This window comes from Hemicordylus capensis, chromosome 1 (assembly GCF_027244095.1).
Source record: "Hemicordylus capensis ecotype Gifberg chromosome 1, rHemCap1.1.pri, whole genome shotgun sequence".
Taxonomy (NCBI): domain Eukaryota; kingdom Metazoa; phylum Chordata; class Lepidosauria; order Squamata; family Cordylidae; genus Hemicordylus; species Hemicordylus capensis.
Window position 1 is genome coordinate 313,328,358 of NC_069657.1, and position 19,449 is coordinate 313,347,806.

Here is a 19,449-nt window from a genome sequence, read left to right on the forward strand (position 1 = left end):
ACATTCTGGGTACTCATTTTACCAACCTCGGAAGGATGGAAGGCTGAGTCAACCTTGAGCCCCTGGTCAGGATCGAACTTGTAACCTTCTGGTTACAGGGCGGCAGTTTTACCACTGCGCCACCAGGGGCTCTTACAGTCAATGCATGTGAATGTACCATCTATCAGTGGTGGCAGACTCCTTGACCAATATGCTTCTCATATAATGTGTAAGACCTGACAGGGTCAACAGCACATATTAGGATACAGGGGCACAGCAAGGCTGGAGGAGATCCCTGGGACAAGAAGCTGAGCCCCTACTCCTGTGCCCCTCTGTCACTTTTTCTTCCTGTCAGTCAGGCTGAGGGAGAGATGGGCTGAACCTGAGCACTAGCCAGCCAGTCGAGAGCAAAGGATACTGATTGACACTCCTCCCTGCTCCCCTTCTGGAAAGGACTCATATCCTTTGAAATAAAGATGAATTGCCAGCAGCTATTCATCTTGGGAAGGTGGAAAGGGAAGAGAAAAAAGAGTGAACTGTCACCCAGCTGGTGCTCCTCCACCTCAGGCGCCCAAGGACCTTTCTTCCCCCTTTTCAACTATAGCTACACTCCTGCTAGGATATATCTCTCTTCCAGCAGTTTCAGGAAGGACTGAGAGAAAGGAACAGTTTTCCCAAAGCAATTCTCTACAGGTTTGATATTGAAGAGGAAAAAAGAAGAGAAAAAGAGAAGAGGGCATCATCAAGCAATCACGGCTCTGGGCTGACACAAAGAAGATAAAGATTTAAGCATCATTTTTATCTCCAGTCATTTTTATATGGTCCAAATGATTTCACAATGGAGATCCATAGTGACAAATCATTTATCAGGTCATTAGCTCTTCCAAGTTCAGCAAGATAAAATCTCTCTAGTCCCACACACTGAGATACCACTGACTGACCTCCAAGTACCATTTCATAAGGAGAAGAGAGTCTGGAGCCAAATAAATGGTTGCTTCCACAGCATGTGCATGTGTTTTCTCCAGGATTCATATACCATAATAAGTGACCTTATACACCGAGAAAGGAGCTGTGTTGGTTTGCATGGTCCAGATTTAAACCTCTAATCTGCACTGTGGCACTAAAGTGCAAATCCCAGTGTAGAACAGAAACAGCTTTCTTACAACTATGCCTTTCATTTCTTCATTCTTAGATTATATGAAGCTGATATCAAAAGAAATAGATACCTTGGATTATATCAATAGAAGTGCTCTGATACAAAACTGTGATCAATGGTTGCACCAATAACCACATTAATTAATGTAAGCACTAATAATGTGCACACAACTGCCATTTCCTTCCGTGTTAAATTAAATTGCTCCCAAGTGTCCTCTTAAGTTTCGTGGATCCCAGCTCCCTTGGTTCTATGCGGAGCTTAGGGAGATGAAGCAGACCAGAAGACGCTTGGAACATTGCTGGAGGAAAACTGATGCCGAAGATGACCGAATGAGATTACTTGCTCATATTCGGGAATATTCTAGGATGATAAGAACGGCAAAATCTCACTATTTCTCCGCTCTTATTGCATCAACTGACTCTCGTCCAGCGGCCTTATTCCGGATTACCCACTGCCTTCTTAGGAGAGTGGATCCGGTAGATGTTCAATCTGGCTGCTGTGATAAATTTGCTCAATTCTTTGCTGATAAAGTCACCCGCCTTCAGCTAGAGCTGGACTCTACTTCTATAGGATCCGATCAGATAGAGGAGATTCCACCTTGTGATGGAACATGGGACACCTCTGAGTTGGTCGAGGATATGGACACAGTTCTTTCGGGTATGGGTGCAGCAACATGTTGCTTGGACCCTTGCCCTTCCTGGCTGGTTAGAATAGCTGGTAGGAATGTTAATTCCTGGTTACGGGAGTTGGTTAACTCCTCGCTACATGAGGGTTTCATGCCAGCAGCCCTTAAAGAGGCAATAGTTTTCTTCAACTCTCACTTGAAGAAATCCTCCCTGGACCCTGAGGTCCTTGACAACTATAGACCAATTTCCAACCTCCCTTTTTTAGCGAAGGTGTTAGAGAGGGTTGTATGTGCCCAGCTCGAGAGGGTCTTGGAAGAAACTAGCTATCTCAATTCTTATCAGTCGAGTTTCAGGCCCCAGCATAGCACAGAGACAGCACTGGTTGCTCTGGTAGATGACCTTCTTCGGGACCTTGACGAAGGTAATGTCCCTCTCTTGGTCCTTTTAGATCTCTCAGCGGCTTTTGACACTATTGATCATTCTATCCTTCTCAACTGCCTGTGTGGGTGGGTATTGGAGGCACTGTCTTACAGTGGTTCCGTTCTTACCTTAGCGGGCATGTCCAGTCAGTATGACTTGAGGACAGGTGCTCTGACCCATGGCCACTCCCTTATGGAGTTCCCCAGGATTCAGTTCTTGCCCCTGTCCTTTTTAACATCTATATGAAGCTGCTGGGTCAGGTCATTTCCCAGTTTGGGGTGAGATTTCATCAATATGCTGATGATACTCAGCTGTATATCACCATCCCAGACCATTCTGGGGGATGCTGTTTCTGTGCTTACTCAATGCCTGGAAGCTGTTAAAGTCTGGATGAATCAAAACAAGATCAGACTGAATCCCACTAAGACTGAACTACTTTTATTCAGCCCTCGTACCGGCCAACAGCTGGATGTGAACCTTGTTTTAGATGGGGTGGTGCTGCCCCCAAAGGAGCTTGTTCGGGATTTGGGAGTCCTTTTGGACTCACACCTCTTGCTTGAACAGCAGGTGGAGGCTGTGACCAGAAGTGCTTTTGCCCAGCTTCATCTGGTTCGCCAATTATGCCCTTACTTTGATCAGCAAGCATTAATGACAGTGACCCATGCCCTTGTTATCTCCCACTTAGATTACTGTAACGCTCTCTATCTAGGGTTACCTTTGAGGATGATCAGGAAGCTACAAGGGGTCGAGAATGCAGTGGCTCACCTATTCATGGGTGCCAGAAAATATGACAGGGTAACACCTCTCCTGCAGTCATTACAGTGGTTGCCTATTTGCTTCCGTGTTCAATTTAAGATCCTGGTTCTGACCTTCAAAGCCTTGCGGGGCCTGGCGCCTGTCTACCTACAGGCCCGCCTCTTCCATCCAGTTACATCCCATCCGGTTAGATCATCTCAGATGGCCCTCTGGTCGGTCCCTGATTTCCGAGAGATTTGGGGGTCTCAGACCCACAAAAGGGCCTTTTCGGTTGCTGCCCCACTTCTTTGGAACTCTCTTCCCTTCCAGATTCGTTTAGCCCCTTCCTTACTGATCTTCAAATCTCTACTGAAGACTTTTCTTTTTCACCAGGCTTTTGCCCTGTAGTTTACCTATTTGTTTTTTGTTAGTTACTTTTGTCTTTAATTTAGAATGTAATTTTTAATGTTGCCTTGTTTGCATGTTTTGTGCACCACCCAGAGTCTTCAGAGTGGGCGGTATATCAAACGTTTCTAATAAATAAAATAAATAAATTTCCACCATATGGTCATTTCCCCCTTGTATCTCCATCTCTAACTCAGCTAGACTAATAGTGAATGTAGATGCTGGGTATCACCTACTCATAAGCACCTCAGCAACCATGTAGGCTTATAAAGTCATTTCCCCCATCTACTTGTGGCAAGTAAAAGTTATCTTTAGGCAGCCAAGCAGTGACACTTCATTTTTTAAAAACCCTTAAGAGTGGGCATACTTTGGAATACAAGTTAGTAAAAAAAAGGTTGTGGGACCCTAGCTTTTGAGGGCTTATTTGCACGACTCAACTATGTATCCCTCAGCATATTAGGTCTTTTTGTACATGCCTATTTTAAATTTTCAGATCCACAAATTCAAATTGCTTATTTATTAATTAGTCTAAATCTAAGCACATGAATCTTTCCGTTGACTTTGTATCATGAACTGTTATTGGACCCCAACTTTTAAGTGCAGGCTACTATAGCATATATAAAATGAAACATTTCAAATATGTTTAACAAGCGTACAGCACCGGACTGCAAAAAAGTAATTGATTGATTGATTGATTGATTGATTGATTGATTAAGTGCCGCCATGTCAGTGTCGACTCTTAGCGACCACCTAGATAGATTCTCTCCAGGATGATCTGACTTCAACTTGGCCTTTAAGGTCTCTCAGTGGTGCATTCATTGCTGTCATGATCGAGTCCATCCATCTTGCTGCTGGTCATCCTCTTCTTCTCTTTCCTTCAACTTTTCCCAGCATTATGGACTTCTCAAGGGAGCTGGATCTTTGCATAATGTGTCTGAAGTATGATAGTTTGAACCTGCTCATTTGTGCCTTGAGTGAAAATTCTGGATTGATTTGTTCTATGATCCATTTGTTTGTTTTCCTGGCTGTCCATGGTATCCTCAAAAGTCTTCTCCAGCACCAAAGTTCAAAAGCATCAGTGCTTTTTCTATCTTGCTTCTTCAAAGTCCAGCTTTCACATCCATAGAGTGTCATGGGAAAAGCCATTGTCCGAATGATACTAATCTTTGTAGGTATAGACACATCACGACATCTAAATATCCTTTCCAAAGCCTTCATAGCAACCCTACCAAATGCTAGTCTGTGGCGTATTTCTTGACTGCTGGTGCTGGATCCTTTACTGTTGATAGTCGATCCCTGCTAACTTGGCAAGGAGGCACCTTTTAACATGGTGATTCTCTTTATTTAGCAGGAGAAGAGTAATTGACCCTATCCACCTCCAGCACAGCATCCCTCCAGTGGCTGTTGCTGGTGTCTATCTTATGTTTCTTTTTATACTGTGAGCCCTTTGGGGACAGGGATCCATCTTATTTATTTATTATTTCTCTGTGTAAACTGCCCTGAGCCATTTTTGGAAGGGCCATATAGAAATTTAATAATAATAATAATAATAATAATAATAATAATAATATTCAGTAGCGATATAGCAATGGAGTTTGGACTAGACAAGTCTGCTGCATCAATAATGAACAGAGGAAAAATAAGAAAAACAGAAGGAATAGAACTGCCCAATGGAAGCAACATCAAGAACCTGGAAGAGAAAGAACATCACAAATACTGGGCATTCTCCAGGCTGATAATGCACACACTGAAGTTAAAAGAAAAATTGGAAGTGAATACATCAGGAGAGTTAGAAAAATCCTCAAGTCCAAACTCAATGGCAGGAACACCATACAAGCCATAAACACCTGGGCTATACCTGTTATCAGATACACTGCAGGAATAATAGACTGGACCAAGGCAGAGCTAGAGACGCTAGATCGTAAAACCAGGAAAATCATGACCATCAATCATGCTCTACACCCCCGCAGTGATGTAGACAGGCTATACCTCCTTCGCAGCTCAGGTGGATGAGGAATGCTGCAAGTCCATCAAATAGTAGAGGAGGAGAAAAGAGGTCTTGAAGAATATATAAAGGACAGTGAAGAAGATGTACTTCAAATGGTCAATAACAAGAAACTATTCAACACCAATGAAACAAAGCAGGCCTACAAGAAAGAACAAGTCAAGAACTGAGCAGAAAAATGGAAAAATAAGCCACTGCATGGTCAATATTTGCACAATATAAGTGGAAAATCAGACATCACCAAGACCTGGCAATGGCTTAAGAATGGCAACTTGAAGAAAGAAACAGAGGGTTTAATACTGGCTGCACAAGAACAGGCACTAAGAACAAATGCAATAAGAGCAAAAGTCAAAAAATAAACCACAAACAGCAAGTGCCGCCTTTGTAAAGAAGCAGATGAAACCGTGGACCACCTAATCAGCTGTTGTAAAAAGATCGCACAGACTGACTACAAACAAAGGCATGACAAGGTAGCAGAGATGATACACTGGAACATCTGCAAAAAATACAAGCTACTTGTAGCCAAAAATTGGTGGGACCATAAAATTGAAAAAGTTGTGGAAAATGAAGATGCAAAAATAATATGGGACTTCCGACTACAAACAGACAAACATCTGCCACACAATACACCAGATATAACTGTAGTCGAGAAGAAAGAAAAACAAGTTAAAATAATCAACATAGCAATACCAGGGGATAGCAGAATAGAAGAAAAAGAAATAGAAAAAATCACCAAATACAAAGATCTACAAATTGAAATTGAAAGGCTGTGGCAGAAGAAGACCAAATTAATCCCAATGGTAATTGGCACCCTAGGTGCAATTCCAAAACAACTTGAAGAGCACCTCAACACCACAGGGGCCACAGAAATCACCATCAGCCAGTTACAAAAAGCAACTTTACTGGGAACAGCCTATATTCTGCGATGATATTTATAATAACAGCAACAACACTGATAATAAAATTAAGCCATCCCAGGTCCTTGGGAACGACTCGATGTCTGGATAAAACAAACCAGTCAATAACACCTGTGACTGTGTAAATAAAGAAAGAAGAAGAAGAAGAAGCTATCCACCACTTCAAAGTCATCATTGTCATTTCTGAGGCTGGTTGCTGTACCTGTTGTCATTAGTTTAGTCTTCTTTACACTTAGTTGTAGTCCCATTTTTTCACTGTGCTCCTTGACTTTCATTACTAGAACTTGCAGATCATCCACATTCTCAGCTATCAGAGTCGTATAATAGGCGTAGTGCAGGTTATTGATGTTTCTTCCTCCAACTTTAAAACCACACTCATTTTCTTCCAATCCAGCTTCTCTCAGTATATGTTCAGCATATAAATTGAATAAAGGAGGAAAGTAGACAGCCTTATCTTATTCCTTTGCTGATCTGGAACCACTCTGTTTCACCATGTTCCATCTGGACTGTGGCTTCCTGTCTTGTGTATAGGTTTCTCATGAGAACAATGAGATGTTCTGGGATGCCCATTTTCCTAAGGATATTCTACAACTTGATATGGTTGATGCAACTGAAGGCTTTTCTGTAGTCAATGAAGCAAATATTGACTTTTTTCTGGTATTCTTTGGCTTTCTCAATTATCCAGCGTGCATCAGCAATGATGTCTCTTGTTCCTCTGCCTTTTATTAAACCAGCTTAGACATGAGTCATTTCCTTTTCCACGTAGGGCTCTAATCTGCATTGGATGATCCTGAGCATTATTTTGCTAGCATGATTTTAACACAACCAGAGTCATTAGTTTGTGCAAGCAAGTCATTGTGCAAGCAAGTCAACACAACCATACCAAAACCCAAAAAGTAACTTTTAGTTTCTAAATGCAATTATAGTACCACAACAATCTTTAGTTTTCAAAACAAGTTTTACTGCAATTCTCCAGTCAGCTTTTCTTCCTGGGAGTTGGACCTCAAATTTCTGAGTGACATTGTTGCAACTCTTCTCAAACCTCAAAAGGAAGCCCTTGTTGTCAAATAATCAATGGTACTTTACTTCAGTATTTATCGTACAAGTAAAATGTTCTTCCCAAGTAACCAAAAGAGAAATTGGATCTTAATTTCCCAAAGTTTATCCCAGACCCAAGAAGAAATCCTATGCACATTACTTGAGCACAAGCCCTCTGAATACAGCAAAACATGTCTGAGAAGATATGCATAGGATTACACTATCAGGAATTATTCTCTGGAAGCAATAAGCCTACAAATTTTGTCATCACAATCTAGGAAGATTATCATCCTCTTCAAACTCATAGGCAGGTTAAAATGCCACACAGTTGAGAAGTGTTAAATCCCAGGATTTAAGGATAGTGCCAGTTACTCTTCCTCTGTTAAACAAAGAGAATCACTATGTTAAAAGGTACCTGCCAAGTGAGCAGGGGCCTATCATACAGTTCCTATTGCAAACATAGCCTCTAAGGAAGTCTGTTCAGACCACTATTTTTTTAGAGTGAAGTATTTCCTTAACCACCTTAATTTGATCTTTCCTGCTTTCCTATTATCTGGTAGACAATCTGGAAAAACTATTAAGTTAGGCCCCTCATACTACATTTTGTACTTTCAGCACCAATATCCAATACTTTATGGCATTAAAATTTGGGGTTCAGTTCAGGTTCAAGAGCTTCCATCCTGTTACAGCAAATTATCTGGTAACAGTTCTGAATACACTGCAAGCAAATGGGATGAATATTATTTTGCATGAAATATTAATCTACAAAATGAGTTCAAAAATAACCATTAACCCAAGGAAAAATATTTACGCTGTTCATTCATGGTGTTTTCATGCCCTTTGCTCTATATTCACACTACAAACATGATGACTGTTCTGTGGACAGTTAGAAATGATTATTCTTCCCTAGGCCCTCCTTCCTAGTACTTTTTCAAAAATCTAACATTACTTTGCATGCAAACCTAAGTTTCAATTCTAAGTTTAAAAAGCATTCTGTCACCAATGCTTTTTAACATCTACATGAAACCGCTGGGTGAGGTCATCAGGGGATTTGGTGCAGGGTATTATCAATATGCTGATGACACCCAAATCTATTTCTCTTTGTCATCAATATCAGGAAATGGTGTTAGCCCCTTAAACATCTACCTACAGGCAGTAAAGGGCTGGATGAGGGATAATAGCTGAATCCAAGCAAGATGGAGGTGGCAGTGCTCATTGTTGGGTGTTGCAGTCTGTAAGACGGGATTGAACTTCCTGTTCTGGATGAGGTTACACTCCCCCAGAAAGGACAGGTTTGAAGTTTGAGAGTGCTCTTGGACCCAGTTCTCACCCTGGCACTGCGGGTTGAGGCTGTGGCCAGGAGATCTTTCTACCAGATGTGATCGATTCAACAACTCCTCCCGTTCCTTGGGGAGAATGTCCTGAAAACAGTGCTATGCTAACTGGTAACAGTCAGGCTGAATGACTGCAATGCGTTATATGTAGGGCTGCTTTTGTATGTAGTTTGGAAACTTCATTTATTCAAAAATGCAGCAGCCAGATTGATCTCTGGGATATTCTGGAGACAACATTATGCCTACTCTTAAACAGTTGCACCACCAGCTACCAATATGTTTCTGGGGAAAGTACAAAGTGCTGGTTATTAACTGTAAAGCCTTGAATGGCTTGGATCCAGGTTACCTGAAAGAGTTACTTTCTCTACAAGATCCCCACCACTCATTAAGATCATCAGGAGGGGCCTGTTCTGGTGCTTCTGGTGGTGACCTGGGATTAGGGATATGCGGAAACTCAATTTGGCGGCCAAATCATGGACACAATCCCTTTAAAATCGAAGGCTTACACAACCCCTTTAAAGTGAAGGAGTGCAGGTCCATACCTGCAGGTCCATCCTCTTCTCGCCGCCATTGCCACAATCCAAGCACTCCCCACAGGATTAACTGTGCACCAGTGGGGCATCTCCCAGCTGCCCCAGAACACCACCAGCATGCAATGGCATGCCAGCACGCTTAATTTTAATGTAAGCCATCCTGAGCCAAGTGGTGAGGCTCACCTAAGGAAGGCCTCAAGTAAAGTGATTATAAGCTACAAAGCTTTAGGCCTAGCCTAAAGAGAAGACCTCAAGTAAAGTGATTAATAATCAGGCCTCAAGTATCCACCTCCTCTCCTCCAAACTCATTAGGGTTCTATCTTCCCTGTCTGTTTATTTAACATATTTTTATACTGCCCCAAACATGCGTCTCTTGGCAGTTTACAACAAAACAAAATAAGTGACAACAGAAAAAAAATAAAACAGTTAAAATAAGCGACAGCATAAAAAGTTAACATTACAATTTAAAATTTTAAACAATGTCTTAAAACAATGTTAAAACTATTAAAACAGTATTTAATTAAAAGCCTGGGTGAACAGAGGTGTCTTTAAAGATTTTTTTTATAATTGTCAAAGATGGGTATGCTCATTTCAGCAGGAAGCACATTCCAAAATTTCGGGGCTGCAGCGGAGAAGGCCTATGTCCGAGTAGCCACCAGACAAGCCAGTGGCAACTGCAGACAGACCTCTCCTGATGATCTCAATGGGTGGTGGGGTTCATAACAAAGAAGATGTTCTCTGAATTACCCAGGGCCCAAGCTGTTTAGGGCTTTATAGGTTATAACCAGCACCTTGTATTTTGCCTGGAAACATACTGGCAGCCAGTGTAGCTTTTTCAATACAGGAGTAATATGGTCTCTCCAAGATGCCCCGGAGACCAACCTGGCTGCCGCATTCTGAACCAACTACAGTTTCCGGAACTATATACAAAGGCAGCCCCACGTAGAGTGCATTGCAGTAATCCAGCCTGGAGGTTACAAGCATATGTACCACTGCTCCAAGGTCATTTATCTCAAGAAATGGACAAAGCTGGCATACCAGCCGAAGCTGATAAAAGGCACCTCTGGCCACTGCCTCGACCTGGGACACCAGGGAGAGGCTTGTATCCAGAAGCACCCTCAGACTGCATAACTGGTAAACTAACTTACCCCGTTTAGGATGAATGGTAAGGAAATGGAAGGTTTGTAGACAGTTGCAGCCTCAGTCCTTATTGCTGTTAGATAACAGCAATCTGTGGATGGGACGTTTCTATTCCATCACCAAACTACAACTCCTAGGCTCTGCCTACTAATCTCTACTGCTCTTCCTCTTCTTGTTCACTGGGAAATAAATTGACCTTCATATGCAGATGGAACCGCTCCTCACCACTTGGAAAAGGATTTGAATACCGGTTCAAACCACTAATAATAATAAAACTTTGTTAGCTTCCCCATAACAAGTTGTTCTTTGTGCAGCTCACACCACCACAACAGTTAAGCATCCAATACACACATATAGAATGAGACAAATTACAAAACAAAACTGAAGTCTCTCTCAGTCCTATGTGGAGAAGATGCCCCTCCCAAAGCGGCCCCATCCCCTAAGGGGAATATCTTGCAGTGTTCACATGTATTCTCCCATTAAAATGAAATCCAGGGTGGACCCTGCTTTGCAAAGAGGACAATTCATGTTTACAATCACAAGACCAGCTGTCCTCTCCATGTTCTGGATAGCCTTATCCAAGTGCCAGATTTGTGACTTGGCTCTACATTAACACAATTTCCTGTTCCAGGACACCAAAATAAGCCATTCATAAAACATTAACTTCCATAGTTTATTTACTCTGCTCTCTTGTCCTTGCTCTACAGAAAGGAAGCGGGAATATCAAGAGAATTTCTACAGAGGTCCCAGTAGTGCACAATCTATTACTTGTGCATCCGTTTTGTTTATTCACCTTCACCAGTACTAACTACAATTAAAACTGTAAGTTATGGTTGCCACCGGCTCGTTTGCTGGCAACTCAGGACCGGACCTTCTCTGTGGCTGCCCCAGGGCTTTGGAATATGTTCCTTGTTGAAAGAAGAGCATCTCCACCTCAGTTTGCTTTTATTAAGAACCTCAAGATGCACCTGTTTTTGCAAGCTTTTAACTGAAATTAATTTTAAACTGTTTAATTTGTTTATATTTTATCAGACTGTTTTTACCTTACTATGTGAAATTTAGAAGACTAAACTAATGACAACGGGTACAGCCACTAGCCTCAGAATTGACAATGAAGACATTGAAGTGGTGGATAGCTTCTGCCTTTTAGGATTGACCATCAACAGTAAAGGATCCAGCAGTCAAGAAATACGCCACAGACTAGCTCTTGGTAGGGTTGCAATGAAGGCCTTGGAAAGGATATTTAAATGCCATGATGTGTCTATACCTACAAATTAGAATCGTTCAGACAATGGTTTTTCCCATGACACTCTATGAATGCAAAAGCTAGACTTTGAAGAAGCAAGATAGAAAAAGCACTGATGCTTTTGAACTTTGGTGTTGGAGAAGACTTTTGAGGATACCATGGACAGCCAGGAAAACAAACAAGTGGATCATAGAACAAATCAATCCAGAGTTTTCACTTGAGGCTCAAACTATCATACTTTGGACACATTATGCAAAGATCCAGCTCCCTTGAGAAGTCTATAATGCTGGGAAAAGTTGAAGGAAAGAGAAGAAGAGGATGACCAGCAGCAAGGTGGATGGACTCGATTACGAAAGCAATGAATGCACCACTGAGAGACCTTAAAGGCCAAGTTGAAGACAGCATCTATGTGGTCGCTAAGAGTCGACACTGACTTGATGGCACTTAAATCAATATGAAATTTTAACTGTTTTTACTCTGTTTTATATTGTATTTTATATTTTGTGCACCGCCTAGAGATGTACATATCAGCTGGTATAAAAATACGATAAATAAAATGTTCCATTTATTTTATTGTTTATTAGATTTTTACACCATCTCACCCAGATGGCTCTAGGTGGTTCACAAATATAGAACAGATGAACACAAAATAACTCATTAAAAACAAAACCAGTTTAAAATCATTTAAGCTTTTTAGGTTAGAATTATTTTCTGAAAAACACACAAATAAAGTACAAGCGATTGCATTAATGTTAACCTTGAAGGAGAATATTCCACCATAACTAGAGTTGTTTAAAACATGAAAGTACTCTTTTCCTTCAGCTTCCCAGTGTAAAATAGTTACCATGAAATATACTGGTCTGACATTGGCAAGAAGATATATCAAAAAGGCTAAGGCTGAAGACATCAATCATTGTCAATAAGACTGTCAGAACACAACCTGAACATCACCTCTTCTCTCTAAGCAATAAACGAGGATGCAGTGACAACTTATTTCCAGATCTAGACTTGTAAAAAATGATGTCAGGCTAATTACTAAACTATGCAGCTTTTTTCAGTTCAGAGCTATAGCCAACACCGCTGTGAAACAAGATTAACAGCACAACTCCATTTCCAGTTATGTCTGTTTGGTGGGTACAGTAGAAAACCACCACTAAATTCTGCTGCATCAGCAAAAGAAAATGCCACCCTAGCATAGTTAATTTACCCTAGGATTCTGCCAGCACATGGAAGAATCTGGATGACACTGGGAGCATGACTGGTGAGGAAAAACAGTGATGTTTTATGCCAGCAAAACAGGAGGCATAAGTAAATACATCCCTGGTGGAGTCAATGGAGAGCCCCAAATGACCAACCTCTTCCCCCACACTGTTTCCTCCCTCTATGCCATGGTTTCTTAACCTTGGGCCCTCAGATGTTGCTGGACTACAACTCCCATCATTCCCAGACATGGCCTTTGTGTCTGAGGATTATGGGAGTTGTAGTCCAAAAACAACTGGGGGCCCAAGGTTAAGAAACCCTGCTCTATGCCACTTCCGCCATTGGATGGAATTCCAGTTAACCTAGGAGTCTATCATGGCACCCAACAAAGAACATATAAGCTCCATACAGACCACGTATAAACAAGCAGTCATGGAGTAGATTGCTCTAGCCCCATGTCTGAAGAACCACAAGTGCATAACTTGGAACTCTTGCCGAGCATCTGTCACCAGAGGGAGTATGTCATACAAAGTAGGCATGGCAGATTCACAATACTTGTCTAATCTCAGAAACTTTACCTACAATCTGTTGCAAGGTTCCAGGAATGCCAACTCTGCAACCTGGGCTGTAGGGACAAGGGTCAACACACAGCTGAGCAAAGGGAACACCTCACTGATGGTCACACCTCAGATACCTATGAACTTGCAGCACTCCTCCCAGTGCCACATGGAGGTGGCCACTCCTACTACAGCCCTCTCTGTGGGAATAGTACTAGAATGAGCCACTGTTCCCAGATGCCCACACACCTCCCCAACTGGGCCTGTAGGCTCCCATTCCTGTAGAAGAGGCAACCCAGCACCAGAGATACGAGGAACTGCACAGAGATGGCTGCAGCAGGAGCAGCTGCTTCTGTGCTGTACCAAAGGTGGGGGGCAGTGCAGATTCACTGGCACAGCATATTCCGATACACAGCCCTAATAAAGTACACTTTGTGCAGATAAATCAAGGGCCATGTTGGCTACAAACCCACCAACTCAGGAAAGTTCCGAGTAGCACTGGAGAAGGGCCATAGCGTGGTAGTGTAGCATATGCATGCAGAAAGTATCAGGTTTAATCCCACCACTGAGAGGACCAGAACAGATGACAGGAAAGATTTCTGCCTAAATTCTTCCTGTCTTTGAGAATTACTTCCAGTCAGAGTAAAGAGGAAAGCTACTACTTGTATCCAAAATTACAGCATTGTTGGTGAACAGAACACTTCTCTTTATTGCAACTGCTGGTTTTAGGAGTCTTCCTTCCTTGCAGAATCAGATCAAGTAACACACAACCAGAGGCAGAGTTCCAGTGCAACTCCCTACATTGGATGAACCAATATTGTTTTAACACTACCAACTCGTCCCCCTACCCCCCAAAAAGTCTCCAAACACTGGCATTAGGTGGAATACTGATGTAAGGACAGGAAGTGTGCTTGGGGTATACAGAAGGGGAAAGCATCTGATATACACTTGCCAATCGCAAGCAAGCATCCATTTACAGGATCTATTTGTTATACCATTTCTTGAGATAAATGCCAGGCACATGCCCGTGCACATCATGTTCATGCGTGCGCACACTGGGCGGGCACACACGCAATGTGTGTGCACGCGCAACTGGTACTTCCGGGCAAGGAGGGGATGGGGTGGCAGGGAGGTATGCTGCGTATGATGGAGCCTTAAAAAACCAAGAGTGCCAGCGGGGGTGGGGAGTGGAGGGAGAGGTAAGTGCACTCTCCCCCACCCTTGAAATGCAACCCCCAGTTCCATGGACATCCCTACCTCAGAAGGGGAAAAGAACCAACTACTCAATGTTCAGAGATAAGGATGTTTCCCCCACCGTGCCATACAGACCAGAAGCAAGGTCTACAGTAGACATGGCAGCAATGACCAGTGCGAAAATAGCTGTTCCCCTATGGGGTTGTCATCTTTTCCCTCCCTGGGCTCCTGTGCCTTTCAGATGTGTATGATGAAAAAGAATATGTTTCTGTGATGCTGTCAAAACTCATTCTATTACCAATACTCACCCTATCACCAAGTTCAACAGAAGCTGTGGCTGCAAAGATTTTATGTTTTCTTGATGGCTAGCAGATACAGAAGCTCTCCCTACAATTATCGGTCATCTCAGATGTCATAGTGAGAGGAGCTCAATGGGCTCTCCACCACCACCACACCAGGACTTAGCATATTAATTTTGTCCACAGTGTCGTCACTGGAATACCAGCAAGAGTGAGGAGGTATAACTCAACAGCTCAAGGTCCTTCCGATTTCCCCTCCATGCTATTACTGCTGCTACGATAATAAACCTAGCAATATAGCTGCCATGCAGAAGAGGGCATGGATGGAGGAAAAGAGATTACAGGATATTCATGGGGAATAACCAACAGACACTGCCAATCAACCCAACAGACATGGAAAAAGCATAGCTGGATACTATGAAAGGGGTCAAGTAAAATGAAACATATCCAGGGACAAGAATGTATCATGCAGTTACCTGAAGGAGGTAATTGATCCATGCACCAGTCATTCTGATTGGCTCTTTCACTCAACTGCCTCTGGTGCAAATAGGTATGACTTTTCCCTACCCGTTTTCCTAGAAGCCTGTAGCCCTATTTAACTTGAGGCCTCTTGTATGCGGAGCCTGGGCCATTCCTCTGTCCTACATCAGGGCCCTTTCAGCAATGGCTATATGACTGCGATTCCTGAGTACAGGCCGCGGTTTGGCTCTGGGGGGACTAGAATTGCCCCTTCATGAATTTCTCTTTTGTGGATAAAAGCTTAAGAAGTTACTCTTGGGAAGATTGGGTTCTAGTCCAGCTGTCTCTCCCTGTTCCTCTACCATTATCGTTGCTGTCAGGATATCCTGACAGCAGTCTACCCTGTCAGGTAGGCTTTGACTTGTGGTGGCCACACATAAATCCACAGACTCTGCATTGCTCTTTTCCACTGTGCTAACTGCAAGATCAGTGTTACCTCCTCTGTCTTTACTGTTATGATGCACTCTTCCTTATCCATGTGTCCCTTTGTTAAGAGCTTGTTCTCATTCAGATGCCAACATATTTGTGTTCTGAGCACTATTTCAACCACTATCTGGAATCTTTGGTACTGTCACAAGACTCAGACTCTTGCCCTAGAGAACACACAGCCTACAAGTAGGCCTTCAACTTACAGGGCTACCGAGTGGCATGGTTGCTTTGAACAGAATGGAACTTCTTCCTTTCATGTTTGTCCCTGTCAAGAGGGTTCTTTGCAGGTGACCGCCAGCTAATTGTGAGCTGCCTGGGGATTTGCACTCTGGACTTAGAAGAGTTCTAGAGCTTGGGGCTGCAGACATCAGTTGTTGTCTCCTTAACCGGGGCCATGGGAAACTCCGATCAAGAAAGTGATGTGGACCTTTTCCTGGGTATGCTTTGAACTGTGCAGGGCGAAGTGTGAATAGGGTTCCATGATGTCATTATGGCATTCCTGCCTTCATCACACATTGATTAGTGCCTACTTTGCATGAGTAATTTAGGGGGCAGGTGGTTGCAGAGCAGAAGGGATGCTGTGGGAATGGTTGGCTGCATAGCATTTTCTACATTTTGCTTTCTACTTTGCTGTGAACAGTTCACAGCATTTAAAAAATATATATTTGGTACATTTATATACTGCCCACACAAAAAAGTCTTTGGGCGGTTCACAATATCAAGACTATATGGGTTAGACATTTTGACCACTACTTAAAGCATAGGATGAACCACCACCAAGAGTCAAAGGAGATGGTAAAGTGTGTTAAAGGTGCCATCAAGTCGATTTCAAATCCTGGTGCCCACAGTGATTTTCTTTGGTACAAAGGGTTTACCATTGCCAGTATGAGATGATACCTTTCTGCATCTTCCTATAACTGCTGCTGCCCGATAAGTGTGGAAGCAGGTTACAAAATACTGTAACCAACCAGTGTTCCCTCTAACAGGGACTCCCAGATGTTATTGACTACAACTCCCATAATCCCCAACCAAAGGCCACTGCAGCTGGGAATGCTGGGAGTTGTAGTCAACAACATCTGGAAATCCCTGTTAGAGGGAACACTGTAACCAACACTGTAGAAATTTTGCTTAGTCGAGTCCATCTCATGAATATCAATCTCTTAATGTGTCCTACACATTTTTTAAAACTGTGTATACAGGAAACTATACAGGATAATGACAATAAAGATTTATCGTATCGTATCGTAACTATCAAGGAATCAATTAAGATGCAAGTATGAGTGGAAAGAAGTCATATACCTTTCTTCCACAACCTTAAATTCTCTATTTTTCTATGCCAATACTCCAAGCTTCATTCAATCTAGACGTTACAACCAATATACAATGCATTTTGCATGATCAAACTAATCTTTCTGAATATTTAATCTTCTCATTACAGTGGTGAGTCAGGGTCCACCATCATCCACTATAGTATCAATCATCAGTATGACTTATTGCCTGTAGTATTATACTTCATTGCTTCCCAGCATTCTTTGGCCTTCTGATCCTTATGATATATGCATCTAGAATCAAATCTCAAGGTCAAAATGAAGAAAAATAAGTGACCGAAGCAATACAATACACTCAGAAAACAACATACAATTAAAAGTTACGTTTTCTTGAACACCCCACTGAGGATTACTCAGAGGATCTTTAGGTTTCTACAACTCTCTGAATGCCACACACAAACCACTTATATAATGGGATGCTTACAGTCCAGGTGTTTTTTCTTGGGTCCCATCACTTCATGTGTGGTTGCTTTGCAGACGGCTCTAGCTACAGCTGATCCTGTAACGCTGTACTGAGCAGCTGCGATGCGATCTGTCAGCGTCTGACCCGACATCTTCGACTAATTCTAGGACTGCTGCCACTTCCGCAAGGGGGAGAAACAATTGAAGGGAGGTGATTTTTATTTTTTTTGAAAGAGAGAAAGAAAAGGAAGGAGAGAATATTCTTTAGAGGTTTAACCAGTGACAGCCTAATTCTAAATCCTGGTCCTAAATCCTGGACTCCTTCCTCCCTCCCTCCCTCTTCTGTTGTGTAAGTGTTTGCACTGCATCTATGAAAAGGTGCCCAGGGCAAGGCAGGGTATTTTAGACAGGGGGAAGACAAACAAGCCAACACACAAACACCACAGGAAGGGTGGAGGTAGGAATCATTTCCCCCTCCTCCTTGCCTGTAAACTGCACCCCTGGATCAATATGACAGTGATTACTGCAAGCCAGAGGCTACCTATCTCATCTCCCTTGTTGATGGGGGGCGGGGAGAAGAGAAGCCTCTCTCTCTCCTTCGCATAGGATCTTACAGCCCAGGCCTTGCTTATAGAGGAAGATCCTCAAGAGGGCTCCGAGAATGAATTAAACCGCCAGTCTCCCGCACACGGCCTCTCCACCGCCACCGCACCGCTTCTTCGCAATACTGCTGCTCCTACTGCAGCAGAGGGATTCTCTCGCGCCTTCCTCCCTACGTTTCTCTCTCGGGTGGGAGATTATCATATCATTGCGCCATGTTATGCCCTCTCGCTGCCTCGCTGCCATCCTCAACCAGCTCCTCCAGAAGGCCACCGCAGGCCGCCTGTTTCCACTAGACAACCCCACCCCGTGCCGGCATCCGATACCCCAGCAGCAGCCCCTCAGCCGGCCTTATGCCCTACCCTCGCCAAAGCTCTCTTCACCTTCTTCGTCTCCTCGCCCTCCCTGCAATGCAATTCTCTCCCTTTCCGATGGAGAGAAAGCGATACCAGGGACGGCTTGCTACGCTGTGTTATTCTTTCATATCACCGCTCCCCGCCCCCGGAATGGATGCTGAGGATTACCAAACGCCCAGCCGGGCCTCCCTGCTCTCTCTCCCCCCCAGGAGCCCCCGAGGTGCCTAGGAAGCGTTCCAGTGCCCAAGGCGGCACTAGCAGCAGACCTGTCAGTGCGTCCGCGTCCTTCTGGCGGCTGCCGCGCCTCTTCCTCTCCCCCTCTCGGCGCTGGCGCTGCTGCCTTCTGCTCGCGAGGAGGCCAGCCACCGTCTCTCCTCCCCCCGCAAGCGCAATCTCTCTCTCACCCCCCGCCCGCCTGTCCTCCTGCTTGCAGCTGCGCCGAGCCCCCCCTCCCCCGGTTGCCCCGGCCGCCTTGCTCCAGAACGCGGGAAGGCGCGCCGAGGGCGCACTCAGGTACAGGGAGGGGTGGCGGAAGGGAAGAGATGCGCTGAGGCGACGAGGGCTCTATGGGAACGCTCCACGCCCAGGAGCTGCCACTATTTCTAGCCTAATCCCCGCCTGCCTGCCTGCCTGCCCGCCCGGCAGCCTAATCCCCAGTGCGGCCACAAGCCTCCCCTGTGGTGTGAGGACTAGGCTGCAGAGATGCGTGGAATACACAACCCCCCGCCGCGCGCGCACGCACACACACACACCTCGCGCTCTTCTCTTCTTGCTCGTTCCTCACGGGGCCTCGCAGGTCTGTGGCTTCTTCAGTCAGGTGACTCGCAGCGGACGAACTGGACAGCCCTCTAGGGGGCCGTAAGAAGCGGAGAAAGCCCCTGGTCCTCTTAAAGGGGACACCCCTCAACCAGCAGCGGGATTCCGTTCCCGTACGTGCTGGTTATGGAAGGAGGAACGGTGTGCTCAAGCACGCGAGGGGCACCTTTGGATGTTGCTGTTAACCGGGTTTGGCTGCTGAGTCCATAGTGGGC

General features: G+C 44.0%; 1 protein-coding gene across 1 annotated transcript in view; it reads right to left on the minus strand.

Moving 5' to 3' along the window:
- The window catches only part of SNAP91 (synaptosome associated protein 91), a 139,776-nt gene extending 120,935 nt beyond the window's left edge, over nucleotides 1-18,841 (minus strand). Inside the window, exons 1-2 of the mRNA XM_053287136.1 lie at nucleotides 18,685-18,841; nucleotides 17,485-17,635 (exon numbers count right to left, since the gene is read on the minus strand). Coding sequence (XP_053143111.1) covers nucleotides 17,485-17,614 — 130 coding nt within the window. The 5' untranslated portion in view covers nucleotides 17,615-17,635; nucleotides 18,685-18,841. The remainder of the gene's footprint in view (nucleotides 1-17,484; nucleotides 17,636-18,684) is intronic.
- Nucleotides 18,842-19,449: the final 608 nt, after the last annotated feature.